At 40.8% G+C, this 17500-nt stretch overlaps 2 protein-coding genes across 3 annotated transcripts in view; one reads left to right on the forward strand and one right to left on the reverse strand.

Annotated features, from left to right (window-relative positions):
* immp2l (inner mitochondrial membrane peptidase subunit 2) overlaps window positions 1-9531 on the forward strand; it is a 110729-nt gene extending 101198 nt beyond the window's left edge. The window contains exons 3-4 of the mRNA XM_079684021.1: window positions 5501-5603; window positions 9055-9531. Coding sequence (XP_079540147.1) covers window positions 5501-5603; window positions 9055-9180 — 229 coding nt within the window. The 3' untranslated portion in view covers window positions 9181-9531. The remainder of the gene's footprint in view (window positions 1-5500; window positions 5604-9054) is intronic.
* The window catches only part of LOC307040805 (protein NLRC3-like), a 61956-nt gene continuing 50479 nt past the window's right edge, over window positions 6024-17500 (reverse strand). Inside the window, exon 11 of one of the 2 annotated variants that reach the window (XR_013808617.1) lies at window positions 6024-6035. The gene's annotated coding sequence lies outside the window, so the exon portion shown is untranslated. Of the gene's footprint in view, window positions 6036-15004; window positions 15098-17500 lie in introns of those variants that run through there. The other variant, XM_079683917.1, reaches the window with a different exon arrangement.

A 17500-nucleotide genomic window follows, 5' to 3' on the forward strand; every position in this document is an offset into this window, starting at 1 on the left:
ACACACACACACACACACACACACACACACACACACACACACACACACACACACACACACAGAGACAGTTATTAGTCTGAATCCTGGGATCAGATCTCCGTTTGAGCGATAAGGCGGCGAGGGGAAGTGACGCCTCGGGGATGATATACCGGCCGATGATTAACGATAATGAAATGAAAACCGTAATTGTGCCGGAGATTTGATCCGCCATCAACGAGGACTTTAACCGCAATTTTCCCCCATAAATCTTCCTCTTATCGGACGCAGTGAAGCTATGATTAAAAATCTATTCTTTAACTCCGGCTCAGTTTCACCCTTTCTTCAGCTCTGCTTTGGGAAGAGAATGTAAATATTAAATGCGCAATAACAAGGATTTTCAAGACAACAATACAACGTTAGCTTCAACATCTGTGTGACAATAATTAATAACTATTTTTGCACAGTTTAATAGCACTAGTAACTTCCTGTTAGAGTTTTAATTGATTCCTTTCGGACTGTTTTGAACTTCCTGTTGAAGGTTTAAAGAGGCCCAATTCCAAACCAGACCTTACCCACTCCCCCTCCGTCTGAAGTCTCACTCGCAGCTGAACGAGGCTCACTTATTTGGAACAAAGTCCCCTCTCTCCATCTGAAACAGGAAGTGCCGTAACAATGGTTTCAAATCAGCATCTAATAAAAGTCAAATAATAACAAAAATAAAACTCCAAAAATCTTCAGTGGCGTTTCTGTTTTGTAAAAGTCTTTTGGTTTTAAAACCTGATGTTTATAAGCTTCTTGTTCTGTAAATATACACAACTTTATAATAAAATGCACACATTATATTTAAACTAAACACAGGAATATGATCCTGAGTTAAAAAACAATACGAGGTAAACATGAAGTTGTTAAAGCTCCCATGTCATGGCCATCTCTACTGATCATAATTCCATTGTTGAGGTCTACTAGAATAGATTCACATTGTTCAATGTTCCAAACTCACATTCAAACTCACAGAGTTTAGTAACTTCCTGTTGGAGAGTTTAGTAACTTCCTGTTGGAGAGTTTAGTAACTTCCTGTTGGAGAGTTTAGTAACTTCCTGTTGGAGAGTTTAGTAACTTCCTGTTGGAGAGTTTAATAACTTCCTGTTGGAGAGTTTAGTAACTTCCTGTTGGAGAGTTTAGTAACTTCCTGTCACAGCATTTAGTAACTTCCTGTTGGAGAGTTTAGTAACTTCCTGTCACAGCATTTAGTAACTTCCTGTTGGAGAGTTTAGTAACTTCCTGTTGGAGAGTTTAGTAACTTCCTGTTGGAGAGTTCAATAACTTCCTGTTGGAGAGTTTAGTAACTTCCTGTTGGAGAGTTTAGTAACTTCGTGTCAGAATAGATCCATAGGGAGGGTTTGTCTCTTTCTCGTTCAGCTCCTGTTACAGGCTTCCCGCGGACGTTTGGGTTTGAATACATTTACAATTTAAAATGTTTTTTTATTATGGGACGTGTTTCTTCTTTCAATTTTCCTTCATACTTTCTTGCCTTGAAGTAGGTCTTAAATTCTATTCAAAGTGGTTTTAAAAAGTCTTATATTTGAGTTTATGAAACCTGCAGGAACCCTGTGGTATCCTTGTTGTGTTTCTTTCTGGCGACACGGGGCTGTTCCAAATGCTTCACATAATTAGGTCTCACTGCTGTTAAGGTGCTCATTGTAACTCCTTGATATTCTGCTGGCTCGTTTAACCTGCAGGAACGCATCATAATCGATAAGGTCACCTGTTTGTGGTGTGTTTAAAGAACCAGGGTACATTCCCCTCTTTTGCATCTTGGGCTAAAAGAAGCTTAACCAGATAAGTCCCGTTCAATCTCTGTCTCTCTGATTGGAATTCAGAGTCCGTCAGTTTCCATCTCTGCTAACAGACGTCACGTTATCTCTTTATTCCTGCTGTGAGAAGCAGAATCTCTTTCACATATGCATTGAACATTTATCACATATTTTTTGACCAAATTGTTGACACTATTTTTAGGACTTTTTCCAGATTTGTTTTTACAATTTTTCACATGTTTTCTAACAGTTTTTCAAATATTTTATGACCATTTTTCAGACATTTATTTGATATGTTTCACATACTTTATGACAATTTTTCACATAATCTCTCCCGGCTTTCAGAATCAGGTTCATCAGCAGGTAGGTGGACCTGAATGGAATAAAATGTGGCAGTAATAATAAAAAGGAAACAGATATTGTGTTTCATTGTGTGATAATATTTCTCTCTGAATGGGATGGATTTCTCATACAGCATCTCAGCACAGTATGTGAATTCACTCTCTGTCCTACACGGCTTGTTGGGGCTCCTGCCTCCCCCCCCCCCCCCCCCCCCCCCCCCCTCACTGTGAGCCCACTGTGCTCTGATTGGTCGGGACGTTACGAGGCTTGCTGCTCAGTGAGCTGGCTTACTGGTGTGGTTTCCGGGTCGTTGATACAGCGAGAACAAGCTAAACTCATCCTGAGCACGCACACACACACACACACACACACACACACACACACACACACACACACACACACACACACACACACACACACACACACACACACACACACACACACACACACACACACACACTCACAGCCGAAGCAAAAACAATAAGTGTGGCTTGATGTTGAGAAAGAAAAAGGTTTCTAACGCTGTGAGAATGGGTCTGCTGCGGAGAGCATTCCTCCACCATCCCAACTCGTCTATTACCAACCAGGGAGTTCTATGCAAGTCAATGGGACTCCCTGTTAGTTGAAAATGTACGCTAAACGTCCTGGTGAGTGAGGAGCTCCGTGGATTGGTCCATTTTGGTTCCCGGAAGAAACAAATGGAAAAAGAGAAATGTCCAACGAGGCGTTCTGGGGCAGCACAGACAGGTCTTCTCTGTGTTAGAGCTTTACTCCCTACAGGGTGTACTCTGAGGGGTTGTGACTCTGCAGACCGTTCACATGCAGAAGCTACAGAACACACAAGGGGACGGGTGATAACCAGGAAACGATGACATGGGACCTTTAAGATCTGTATGTCGATATTTATTGTCCATCTTGCTTGGCGCAGTTTATTAGTGAATGTTTGATCTATTTGTAGATTGAGCCTAGCTGTTGGATGTTTACCTCCTTCCTTTTGGGGTTAGGTTACTTCTGTCACAGCATTTAGTAACTTCCTGTTTGAGAGTTTAGTAACTTCCTGTTGGAGAGTTTAGTAACTTCCTGTTGGAGAGTTTAGTAACTTCCTGTTGGAGAGTTTAGTAACTTCCTGTTGGAGAGTTTAGTAACTTCCTGTTGGAGAGTTTAGTAACTTCCTGTCACAGCATTTAGTAACTTCCTGTTGGAGAGTTTAGTAACTTCCTGTTGGAGAGTTTAGTAACTTCCTGTTGGAGAGTTTAGTAACTTCCTGTCACAGCATTTAGTAACTTCCTGTTGGAGAGTTTAGTAAATTCCTGTTGGAGAGTTTAGTAACTTCCTGTCAGAATAGATCCATAGGGAGGGTTTGTCTCTTACTCGTTCAGCTCCTGTTACAGGCTTCCCGCGGACGTTTGGGTTTGAATACATTTACAATTTAAAATGTTTTTTTATTATGGGACGTATTTCTTCTTTCAATTTTCCTTCATACTTTCTTGCCTTGAAATAGGTTTTAAATTCTATTCAAAGTGGTTTTAAAAAGTCTTATATTTGAGTTTATGAAACCTGCAGGAACCCTGTGGTATCCTTGTTGTGTTTCTTTCCGGCGACACGGGGCTGTTCCAAATGCTTCACATAATTAGGTGCACATGTGATCACGTTGTCATTCATAAATAAAAGAGTGTGTTTGTAACGACAGCCCTAGTCAAGGCTTTCACAGCTCATTCTTGATATTGTGAAACCCAACAGCCAGTGAGCGGAGAACGTTGATGGCACTGAAGGGAAATCAGACATCTTTAGACAAACACTCTGTTGTTAGATTTCACTGCCTCCAGGACTTCTTCTAATGTTACCAACGCCTGATTAGAAACTAAGTCTACGGACTAGCAACAAAAACACCCAGCATCTCCACACACAGAATCCCTCGGTGTGCAGTCAGGCTCTCTTTTACTTTTGAAAGTTTCTTTGCTTAGAGGTCAAAACTTTGGGAAAAGTGAAATGGAAGAGATTTATTACATATTTTTGGGAATGTTTTTCACGTATTTTATGACAATTTTCAACATAATTTATGAACATTTTCAACATATTTTTCGTATATTTTAAAAATTGTTTAACCTATTTTATCGGTCTTTTTCAAACATTTCAACACAATTTTCACATATTTTTTGAACATTTTCACATATTTTTTGAACATTTTCACATATTTTAAGACCATTTTTCACATATTTTGTGATATATACTAAATCTTGGTTTCTGCGGACTAGCACGGACGGAGATTTCAGGGCATATTTCCGTATAGTTCACAGCGTCTAACAAACCTTTTGTCACGATTCTCATGTTATGTCACGTTTATAGTTTTGTAGGTTTGGGTTTTTGCTGTTTTCCATGTCGTTTTCCTTTGGGTTATTGTCTGGTCCTTCTCCCTGTGTTTCCCTCTTGTCATTAGTTTCCCTGGTGTGTCTAATGGTCTGATTATGTTCACCTGGGCCCCTGTGTTTTCTCCTCCCTCCTCACCTGTGTCTTGTTGTGTGATTGAGTCTTGTGTGTATTTAAGTTCTGGGTTGTCTGTCTGTCTTGTTCGGTTCGTCTTGTTCTCTGACTAGTTCTGCGGTGAGTGTTCTGTTTGTGTCATTGTACATATATCTCATAGCCTTGAAATAAAGGAAGTTCAGTTTATATCTGCATTTGGGTCCTGCTTGTTTCACAAACCGTGACAGTACGAAACCGACCAAGAAATGGGCCCAGCAGATCCGTTCGAGTCGGAATTATTAAATGTTTCCTTTTTTTTGCCTAACTGCTCGGATCCATGGAAAACAGCAAAAACACCCAAACCTACAAAACTATAAACGTGACATAACATGAGAATCGTGACACCTTTCTGTAAGTGTGTACACATCTGTATATTCCCGCGTTGTTAAAGAACTAAAATATGGAACAACGCACCAAATACAGTCCTGAAGGCAGCACTAGAAAGATAAGATGTTCAATGTATCAATGGGAGTTACACAAAGCGTAGAGAAGTCAGGCAGTACTGAGGGATTAACCAACACATCGTGGGTCTTTTCATTCAGCTTCTTGGCAATAAAATAAGGATCGAGAATAACTAGCCTTCTGTTGTGCTGTCTTTTTAATTTTCTTTCTATAATTTCTTTACTTTTAGGATTTATTTACTTCTTTATTATTGTTATTATTTTATTTTTTCTTTGATCTAATTTATTTATTTGCTTTGTATTAGTTGATTGCATGTGTGGAGAATGTGTTCTGTGTGGGATAAGTGGAAAAAAAGGGGGTACATATTGGTATCATGTGAAACTTCAAAAAATACATTTATTAAATAAATACTAATCGTATTGTTTTTGTTCTCGTCTCTTCAGGACTCTGGGATATAAGAACCGGTTCGTTCGGGTTCCTGACGGTCACTTCTGGCTGGAGGGCGATCATCACGGACACAGTCTGGACAGCAACAGCTTCGGACCGGTACGCATCAAACACACACAGATCCACAAAGCACAGTTTATCCCCCCAGAGCAAATTCAATTCAATTCAAATGTGTTTATATAGCCCAATATCACAAATCACATTGGTCTCCGGGGGCTTCACAAACAAACACAAACATATCCGAGACAGTGTTCATTTCTTCAACGAAAACTAAGACGAAAAATGTTCGTTAACGATCTTTTTTTACACGACTAAGACGAGACGATGACGAGCTAAAAATAGATTCTTGATAATAAAAACTATGACGAAATGTATATTTAGTTTTCGTTGACGAGACTAGAAGGGACTAACGTGTTAATGGTGGACTATCGGACTTTCAAAGTGCAGGGTATTTCCCCCAAGGGTCTGTCAAAATGCATCTTACGTTTCTAGCTTGCAATATCATTATTTCCGCTCTCTCGCTCTTCCGATCTCCTGTGTTTGGTCTGTGTGCGGGGGGCGGGGCCTAACTCTCTCTCTCTCTCTCTCTCTCTGTGTGCGGGGGGCGGGCCTCTCTCTCTCTCTCTGTGTGCTGGGGGCGGGCCTCTCTCTCTTTCTCTGTCTGCGGGGGGCGGAGCCTCACTCTCTCTCTCTCTCTCTGTGTGCAGAGGGCGGGGCCTCTCTCTCTCTCTCTCTCTCTCTCTCTCTCTCTGTGTGCGGGGGCGGGCCTCTCTCTCTCTCTGTCTACAGGGGGCGGGGCCTCTTTCTCTCTCTCTCTTTCTCTCTCTCTCTGTGTGCGGAGGGCGGGGCCTCTCTCTCTCTCTGTGTGCGGGGGGCGGGGCCTCTTTCTCTCTCTCTCTCTCTGTGTGCGGAGGGCGGGGCCTCTCTCTCTCTCTGTGTGCAGGGGCGGGGCCTCTCTCTCTCTCTCTCTCTCTCTCTCTCTGTGTGCGGAGGGCGGGGCCTCTCTCTCTCTCTCTGTGTGCGGAGGGCGGGGCCTCTCTTTCTCTCTTTGTGCGGGGGGCGGGGCCTCTCTCTCTCTCTCTGTGTGCGGGGGCGGGCCTCTCTCTCTCTCTGTCTACAGGGGGCGGGGCCTCTTTCTCTCTCTCTCTTTCTCTCTGTCTCTGTGTGCGGGGGGCGGGGCCTCTCTCTCTCTCTCTCTGTGTGCGGGGGGCGGGCCTCTCTCTCTCTCTGTGTGCGGAGGGCGGGGCCTCTCTCTCTCTCTGTGTGCGGGGGGCGGGGCCTCACAGACACGCTGCAGCGGCGTACACACAGATTTTTAAGAGTAGTAGTACCGTTAAAAACCTTAACGATACCCATCCCTAGATATTACACAAGTAAAGTGTTGAGAGAGTGAAATGTTACTTTAGGACTTTGAACACTTGATGCTGTCACCTTGATTCAGATTCCTGTGTTTTCCGAACTGAATTGGTTTAAAGACAGAAAACATTTTGACTAAAAGTTGACTAAAATGTAATGATTTTTCATCGAGTAAACTGGACTAAAACTATGAAGGATACAAAGGACTAAAATGTTTCGTCTAAAGACTAAATCCAAAATAGCTGCCAAAATGAACACTGATCTGAGAATATAGTAAAATGACAAGATGAATGTGAAAAAACACAAATACAGTTAGAATACAATCATTAAATCCCGTGTGAAGGAGCGGCCATGAGGATGTTTAGAGGGGGTTTGAAAGCAGTCTGCACGCTGCACTGAAGAGGAAAGTCTGCAGCCTGCTCTTAAATGTGTTTGATGACTTCATCCTTCATCAGCAGTCATGCGTTACTGACACACAGTGTTGGGAGCAAGGAGCTTCATGTGGGGGAAGCTTCTGGAGCGATGGAGTCAAAACTCAGAGACACAGAGAGAGCTGGAGCTTGATGTCAGACACTAAAGGTTTATTAGGAAATTACGACCGGAGAACTAAGACATAACTTCAATTTGTTCTGAGCATTTTATGACATTTTATAGACATGTTTTACATAATATACTGCAGGTCATTTTTCCAACACATTTTTCTGCATTATTTTCCTATTTTTTACGTATGTCTTGGATGTTTTTCACTTTTTTTTCTACATATTTTTCAAACGAGATGCAGCATCTCACTGCTGTTAAGGTGCTCATTGTAACTCCTTGATATTCTGCTGGCTCGTTTAACCTGCAGGAACGCATCATAATCGATAAGGTCACCTGTTTGTGGTGTGTCTAAAGAACCAGGGTACATTCCCCTCTTTTGCATCTTGGGCTAAAAGAAGCTTAACCAGATAAGTCTCGTTCGATCTCCGTCTCTCTGATTGGAATTCAGAGTCCGTCAGTTTCCATCTCTGCTAACAGACGTCACGTTATCTCTTTATTCCTGCTGTGAGAAGCAGAATCTCTTTCACAGATGCATTGAACATTTATCACATATGTTTTGACCAAATCGTTGACACTATTTTTAGGACTTTTTCCAGATTTGTTTTTAAAAATGTTCACATGTTTTCTAACAGTTTTTCAAATATTTTATGACCATTTTTCAGACATTTATTTGATAAGTTTCACATACTTTATGACCATTTTTCACATAATCTCTCCCGGCTTTCAGAACCAGGTTCATCACCAGGTAGCTGAATGGATTAAAATGGAGTAAAACATGGAATAAAATTTGGCAGTAATAATAAAAAGGAAACAGATATTGTATATATATATATATATATATATAGATATATTTCTCTCTGAATGGGATGGAAACGTCCTCCAGTTTAATGTCACCACCAGATATTCACACCAGCAGGAACGGGACATCCATGGCTCGTATTCAGGATATATCATTTGAATAATATATTCTCTCTGAGTGTGGCCTGCCGTGTTCGCCCACCACTCACAAACACGTCCTCTCAGCCGCCGGGCCCGTCAGGACGAGTCCAAACAAACACCCACAGCATAACTCTGTGTGCAGTCAGACTTTACTTTGAAAAGTTTTCTTTTGTTGAGAAGTCAGAACTTTGGGGAAAGTGAAAAGCAAGACTTTTTTTACATATTTTTCGAAAACAATTTTCACGTATTTTTGGTACGTTTTTTGTCTGTTTTTCAAATATTTTATGAGAATTTTCAAATATTTTTTAGAGAATTTTTCACGTATTTTCCAAAAATGTTCACATGTTTTTAAAAGTTGTTTAACATATTTTACGTCCCCTTTTCATACATTTTAACACAATTTTTCACATATTTTATGAAAATCCTTCATATATTTTTTGATACATTTCAACATTGTTTTTCAGACATTTATTTCACATCATTCTTTGGGACGTTGGAAGCAAGTCACACACAATATTGCTAAATCCTTATTATACAAGATGTCGTGGAACAATCTTTTTGCACATTATGGGTCTCAGTGTAAAATCCTTCGTTACGAGACCCTGAACACAACTCAGCGTTATCATCTCCACTGTTCTCTCATTTTCTTTTATTGAATCCCGTCGTTGTTGACATGCAGCTCTGACCCTGCTTTTTGTTGTTGTTTATTTCCCAGGTGTCAGTGGGGCTGCTTCACGGCCGAGCCTCTCACATCATCTGGCCTCCGAACCGCTGGCAGCGAATCGCAGCGTCTCTCCCCCCGAACCGAGGCCCGCTGGACGCTGAGGAAGAGGAGGAATGAAGAAACACATTTAATAACGATGTAAATGAGCCTGACATGTTGAAGACGCTCACACACAGCTGTACGGCACTTTGAAATGTCAGATTCAGATCCTCATCCTTTTAAATGTTTCTCTACTTTGTTCATTTTGCCAGTCGTTTGCGCCATGAGTAATTATCTCAATGAAATACTTTTGTGTACAAATACTCATGTGAATGTTTGTTGAAGACTTTCACAGCTGTACGAAACACTCTTTCAATTCATGTTTGTTTTCTAAAATGTCATCATCCTTTTGTGTAAACTGTCAATTTACTTTGTTTGTCATTTGTGCCATGAATAATTATCTCAATTAAAGACTTTATTGCACAAACACTCACTTTCTCCCCATTTGTCCTGCAGCTCCAGTCAGCTAAAGTTAACCAGCAGCACTTTTTTTTATTTCAAACACAGAAAAATAAATCATGAAAGAAAAAACACGAACAAAAAGAGATTTAAAAGTTGGACAAGATCCCAAAAACTAGTAAGACAGGGGTTCCCAAACTTTGCCATGCCAAGGACCCCCATATAGCATTATCCTCTGGCGGGGACCCCCCTGTTGCAATTCTTTTTTTTAATGATGAGTACATTATGATGGGAAATATGACAAATTAATCACTTAATACATTTTCTTAATATATATTTGTATTAATAATTAATAATCAGTTATTCTTCTAAACATTTTTTGTAGTTACTTTTGTTTGTCATTCATTGTGTCTTCTGTTATAAACATTCTTAACACAATATTAAACAGTCATATCAACAGTAAACATATTTTTAAAGTGATTTCTGTCTTTATAATATTATATAATTTTGAACAGTAATATGAACAATTAACGTATATTTGTAGCATTTTTAAAGCTACTTATGCCTTAATGATATTATATTTAATATTCACCAGTAATATTAACAATAAAAATATTTATATTCATATATAAACAACAATATTTGCTACATCCGTGCTCTCATCCAGCTGCAGAGCGAAACATTCACTAGCTCTCACTTGCTTCAAAAGCTGAGCAGATACTCAGTTTCACTCTCAGTAGCTCCATTCTGATTGGCTTGAAGGGCGGTCGTGGGATTTAAAAACAAACAAATAAAATATTAATAAAAATAAAATATTAAAAGTAGGGCCGGGACTCGATTAAAAATATTTATCTAATTAATTACAGGCTTTGTAATTAATTAATCGCATTTTTAATCACATATAAATATCTGACCTGAGAACAGTGAGAAGCTATTTTTTTCACATGGATTTTAGTATACCATTGAATAATGACTGAATACATAAGCTTAAGCAACAAAACATTGTTTATTTTTTTCAAGGTGGTACACTGGCCATAAAGTGTAGCAATAGCATATTTAGGAATATAGTACATTTCAGAGATTCAGGTAGCCTATAGGTAGGTAGACCTTCTGTAAACTATAACACTTTGTTTTTGAAGTAAAACACAATACTTTCAAGTACATTCAGAACATTGGAAACCCTGACTATTAGAAAACATCTCTCTGTTGCTTCAGAGGCCAGAACAGACTTTGTTGATTTACCAACAGTTGATTTAAAAAATCTAATACATTTCAGTCCAACTCTCTCAATAACCTTGGCCAAAACAATAAACAGTTCAACATAAAGTGCCAGTTGCACCAACAACGTAATAAATAGTTCAACATAAAGTGTACCATTTAAAATCAAATAAAAAAGTTCCAGTGATTGACCTCAATCCCTCCTATTCTTCCAATATCCTGATGAAAAATAAAATCTCTCTGTTGCATAGGCCACTGTTTGATCAACGCGAATTGGGTGTGGGTCCTTGTACTCCGAGTCGTCCGTTTTTTAAAACACAATGTCCCATCCACGGGGCCAACCAAAGCGGTCTCATCAGCTTCTTCGTTCATGTTTGACTATTGTTCACTGTGGTTTGTTGTTGTCTGAAGTCATGAACGTTAGTTGGTGCTCCAGTATAATCGGTACCCCTGAAACTCATCCAGTGAGAAACGTTCCGCGGTGCAAAAATAAGTGCGATTAAAATGCGTTAATTTTTGTGTAATTAATTAATCTTAATTAACGCGTTAAAGTCCTGGCCCTAATTAAAAGATTTGCATCAAAGGACACATAGATTGATAGATATGCAGTTATTAATAACATCTAAAAAAGAGAAATTCCCCTTTCCCCCAAACTTTGCGTGACCCCCCTGGCGCCCCCTGGCGGCCCCCCGGGGGGTCGGGGCCCCCACTTTGAAAAACACTGGAGTAAGAGACTATATATAAAGACACAGCTGTACGAAACGCACTTTGAATGAATGTTGTTTTTCTAAAATGTCAGATTCAGATCTTGTGATGAGCGTCTGAGCATTGGGAAAAGCGGCATACAAATTAAACGCATCATTATTATTATTATTATTATTATTATTATTATTAGGTAAACTGTTAATTTACTTTGTTCATTTTCAACATGTGTCCCCTCTTCTTCATGTCTCTTCTACATCAACATGTGTTCCCTCTTCTTCATGTCTCTTCTACATCAACATGTGTCCCCTCTTCTTCATGTCTCTTCTACATCAACATGTGTCCCCTCTTCTCCATGTCTCTTCTACATCAACATGTGTCCCCTCTTCTTCATGTCTCTTCTACATCAACATGTGTCCCCTCTTCTTCATGTCTCTTCTACATCAACATGTGTCCCCTCTTCTCCATGTCTCTTCTACATCAACATGTGTCCCCTCTTCTCCATGTCTCTTCTACATCAACATGTGTCCCCTCTTCTTCATGTCTCTTCTACATCAACATGTGTCCCCTCTTCTTCATGTCTCTTCTACATCAACATGTGTCCCCTCTTCTTCATGTCTCTTCTACATCAACATGTGTCCCCTCTTCTTCATGTCTCTTCTACATTAACATGTGTCCCCTCTTCTCCATGTCTCTTCTACATCAACATGTGTCCCCTCTTCTTCATGTCTCTTCTACATCAACATGTGTCCCCTCTTCTCCATGTCTCTTCTACATCAACATGTGTCCCCTCTTCTCCATGTCTCTTCTACATCAACATGTGTCCCCTCTTCTCCATGTCTCTTCTTCATCAACATGTGTCCCCTCTTCTCCATGTCTCTTCTACATCAACATGTGTCCCCTCTTCTTCATGTCTCTTCTACATCAACATGTGTCCCCTCTTCTCCATGTCTCTTCTTCATCAACATGTGTCCCCTCTTCTCCATGTCTCTTCTTCATCAACATGTGTCCCCTCTTCTCCATGTCTCTTCTACATCAACATGTGTCCCCTCTTCTCCATGTCTCTTCTTCATCAACATGTGTCCCCTCTGAGATTCTCTCTCTTTTTGATCCATTTCTATAAAAACCTGTCTGAAAATGAGCTGATCAGATTTTGGTCACTTTATGATGTCATAACGATGTTTTGTCTTGAGTAACCATTAGCCAATCAGCAACCAAGGTAACCCCCCCCCCCCCCCCCCCCCCCTTATCACCTGAATCTCCTCCTAGAGCTCCATTGAGTTCTTTGTAACCAAATGTCTCTCAGAGGGGCGTGGGGAGGGGCTCCTTATTTTCATCTAAAGTAACAGACAGAGAATCAGCACTTTGGAAACAGGGCTGAAACAGAGGGGATTATGGGTAATGCTGCAATGATCTGTTTGGTGTTCCAGCCAATCAGAGACAAGTTCTGTATATATCTGAGACCTGTGATATATTGATGAGAAACAGTATGATAGGGGACCTTTAAATCAATATTCAAGTGGCAGCCCCCCATCAGCCTGAAGATACCCTTTAAAGCAACACCAGATGAACGCTTCATGTGTGTCATTTGGAGAATGAATCATCGCAATCATGCGGGGGTTGGATTCATCCCCATATCACTGACATGTGGTCATGCATTTTACAACAGCTTGCCCCATTACTGCCTGCTCCTGGTTTTCGTCTCTGGGTTCCTAATGAAATCCCGGAGCCGTCTCTAATCGCTCCACGGCTCATTTCACTGTCTGATTGCTCGCCTAGCACCGTAATCTTGACCAGTTTGAAATGCAATTATGCTAATGGGATGCGTTCAGGGTCAATCCGGCACTCTGGGTGGAGAGCTGAGCCCTGGAGCTCTGCTGTGATTGGACGTGTCTCATCCAGTCCTGTTGTCAGGGTTTGAGTTTTTGTGTGTCTAGTTTTGGGGTTATTTTGCTGTTCTGTCCTCCCTGTGGTTAGTTTCCCTGGTGTGTCTGATTGTCTGATTGTGTTCACCTGTCGCCCTTGTGTTTCTCGTCTCGTGATTACCCCTGCCTGTATTTAGTCTTGTCTCTCATCCTGTGTTCAGTGTTGGTTCATTGTTTGTCGTTCATGTACCCCTTCATGGTGGTCACTGTCACCTTAGATGCTACCTGGTACCTGTTCATGGATTCTTGTTTTTGTTCAGCTTTTGTTTAATGAAGCTCGCCTTTTGTTTCCTTTTGAAACCTGCTTCCTCCTCATTATGCATTTGGGTCCTATTGTTCCCCAACCCAGACCTGTGACAGATACTAAACAGACCCGCTCTGACCCAGCGGCGCGGTGGGTTCAGAGCCTCTGGAGAGAGAAGAGACACAAAAAGACCACAAGGGATTCAAAGCAACCAAAAAATCCAAAATGATTGGAAAAAAAACACATAATGTCTTAAAATAGAGACAAAATCAAGAAGAGATGTAAAATATCAACTAAGAGCAAACAAACAACCAAACCCAAAATATCCAAAAAGAGATGCAAATATCGACAAATGAAAATCAAAATGTGTAATTCTTGACACGACTTTGACTACGCAGGATTACTTTCCATCGGTTGCCATATCTAGAGCTTCCTGTCTGCATGTTGAAGTGTCTTCAGGCCAATGAACCCATGGATGAGTTACTGAACGGCCTACTGGCTCAGGGGTGGAGGAGTTCAATAACTCTGGGAGGAAAACCTTTTTGTTGGGAAGTCACAAAGGGACAGATAACGACCACAAAGGAAGCTAAGCGACCAAGAAATGACACAAAACAAACAACAACAAAAATGAAAAAGAAACACCAAGAGACCGAATACGACTAAAAAGAGACTAGAATGTCCACAAAGAGCCAACAAAAAACCACAAGGAGACAAACTAATTCTATAAACAAATGCAAAACAGCAAAACGTTGACGAAACGATAATCAAAAATAAATCCCTTTGAGAATGTGGCTGTTGGCCAGGGGGCCCTTTCTTTATTACAATTCGTCCAATACTTATAATACTTCTCAGTGACTTCAAGAAAACCAAATCCAAGTTCCACAAAAAATGTTTTTATTGACTTTTCAATAAATCAATAGTTATAGGCGAACTGCCTTTTTACATCTCACTAACTTTTACATTTTTAAGGCAAATTGTACACAAAATAACACTGAAAACTGGTATTTCAGGAGATTTTCCATAAAGAATAACAATAATATTTGACAAAATGTTGACTCTGGATGATTGTCCATCAGTTGCAGTATCTGGCTGCTGTTCGAGTGATAAACTATTTTTGGGTGAAATAGTGAATCCTACGTGAGTGCATGGTGCCCTCAAGAGGAACTCCCCTCACAAGCAGCATCACTGAGTCTTTCCCCACAGATAAACCATAAATGTAGAATCAATTATTTATCTGGAACAAATGTATAACAAAACATCAAAACATTTCAAAATGAACACAATGTCTTAAAATAGAGAAAATAACCAAAACGAGATGAAAAATTTCGACAAAGAGCCAACAAAAAACAAAAGCAAACACAAAATAACAAAAACACCAAATATCTACGAAGAGATGCAAAGAGTCCCGCTGGTTCCTTCAGACGGAGAGGTCCTTACTTCACTGAGTTCAGAGGCTGTGCATGTTTTAGATGAGCCAGGAGCAGAGCTGCTGATGACCTTCCCCGATCTGCAGGATTACACCAGGGGTTGTTTTTTAAATTGCATTGCTTTGTCATTACCTTCTTAATGATACACATAATTGCCAGGCACTTAAAACAACTTAACAAACCATCAGCCGCAATTAAGAGAAGATTTCCACTGTTTACTAATTAAAGCCCGTTATTCAGACGGACACGGCAGCTTTCAGAAGACTCCTAAATTAACCAAACCTCCACAGCGAGATTAAAACTATAAATTATCCAAAGTTTCCTGCTTCACAAAGTTTTTGTTTAGTTCGTAACGATTAAAGTTGCATCCCTTTGTTTCCTCCAGGAGGGACGTGACTGGAGATTATTAGGAGAGTTCCTGAAGCTTGTTTCCCTCGTGTGTTCCTACTTCAGTTAGAGATGTACTTATTTATAGAGAAAAGGAGTAAACACGGTGAATCCAGCTGTGAGTTTGAGCAGCAGTTGAACAAACAGAGGGTTTTTATTGGTCGAGAGCTGCTCCACCTCGACTCAGCGTCACGCTCTAGGAATCGTGAAATCAAGAAACCATTAGTCAAAATATAGTTACTAAGAAATGAAATATGAAATCAGTCAACCCCATAATCCATGAATCTTAGGCCCCGTCCACACGGAGACGATATTAGTTGAATCCGCTAACGTTCTCTATCGTATAGACGGTTCGTCCACACGAGGCCGAAACGGAAACGTGGCTTCGGAGCCCGAATCCGATACCGGCTCCCAAACTGGGTCGGTCTGAGGACGAAGCGCTTGCGGCTCCGTGTGTACGCCCTATACGATCATTTCCTGAATCGATGCCGCCATAGCCCCGCCTCTCCCCACCTCTCTTGCTCAAACCTGCGTCATTGCTGAAGTGTTTCGCCAACAACAACAACAACAACAACAACAACAACAATGGCGGATCACAGGGTTGCGTTCGTGCTCCAGACGCTACTGACCATGATACAGATGTTAGTGCCTACAGCTGCTCGACCCCAACCACCAGCAACACGTGGACATGGAGAACTACATGAACTACATGTTGCTACATCCACCGCGGGGAATAACCAGAAGGTCAACCATGGCAACCATGGCAACCATGCTTCTTCACTGCTTTTGATGTATTTTGTGGCGGAAGTACAGCGCCACTTACAGGCCAGGCATATGTACTACAGCGTCTCCAGCGCTTTCGAGCGTTTTCGTGTGGACGGAATACTTTTTCTTTCTCCGTGTGGACGGGGCCTTGATGAGGGCCAACAGGTTTCATCACACTGAGAGAACAAACCCTTTAATGATTGAATTGCTGTGAAAATGAGTTTTTAAACGAAACGAATCCCCTTGTTGTTCCTGCTGCGTCCGTTCTGAGCGTTAAATCTTCACGAAGGAGCGCTTTTATTTCTGTGGTAGCGATAAATCTTAAGACAATAGGAACATATATTCCACCACGTGTCAATATGACGCTCATCTTCGAGGACAATCCAGACCTTCACGATGTTCTGTTTGTGCTGCTCCTGTGTTTGTTTATCTCTTATCATTTCTCCTTTCTGTGTGAAATGGCTCCTTTGATTCTCACAAGACAGACACTAAAACCTGACTTTTAACACAGAAATGTGGATTTGATTCCCCTCTATCAAACTCCATTATTGCTGCTTCAATTCCCTTCAATATATCCATAAATATATGCTGATGCCAGCAGCTGCAAGACCAACGGAGATGCAGAGGTGCTCCATTTGGAAATGTACTGGAAGCTGCCATGGAAAAGATTTCAGAATAATATATACGATATGTTTTAGTGGAATAGAAGTACACGATTGACCTCTGAACTCTAGTGGGGCCGAAGTACAAAGTAGCTTTAAATGGAAATACTCAAAGGGTTATTTTTTGCAGCAGAAATGACAGTTGATTATCTCCACATGTCTCTGTGTGGATAGATAAAGCAAATGAAAGAAAGAGACATGTCCCCTTATTGGACTTCAGAGCTGCTAGTAACAACATTAAAGATCCAGAGTTAGAGTTCAGAGATCTACACCTCGCCTTGAATACATCTCCTTTAGTTACATAAAGTAATATTGCACGGGGATAATGAAGTACATATCTCAGCCTGTTGATTGAAGTAGTGGAGTACAAATACTTCCATACTGTACTTTTTACATTACATTACATGTCAGACACTTTTATCCAAAGCGACATACACACTCAATACTGTGGACAATCCCCACAGGAGCACTTTGGGGTGAAGTGTCTCAGGGACACAACGACATGCTGACTGCAGTGGGGTTTGAACCTGTGACCCTCTGATCCCAAAACCAAGGCTCTATCCACTGCGCCACACGCCTCCACTTAAGTACATTTCTCTGATATCAGTACTTTACTCGACTACTTATTATTATGACTTCTTACATTTTGAACACAAATACCTGTACTTT

Source organism: Notothenia rossii (genome assembly GCF_949606895.1).
Source record: "Notothenia rossii genome assembly, chromosome: 5".
Classification (NCBI taxonomy): domain Eukaryota; kingdom Metazoa; phylum Chordata; class Actinopteri; order Perciformes; family Nototheniidae; genus Notothenia; species Notothenia rossii.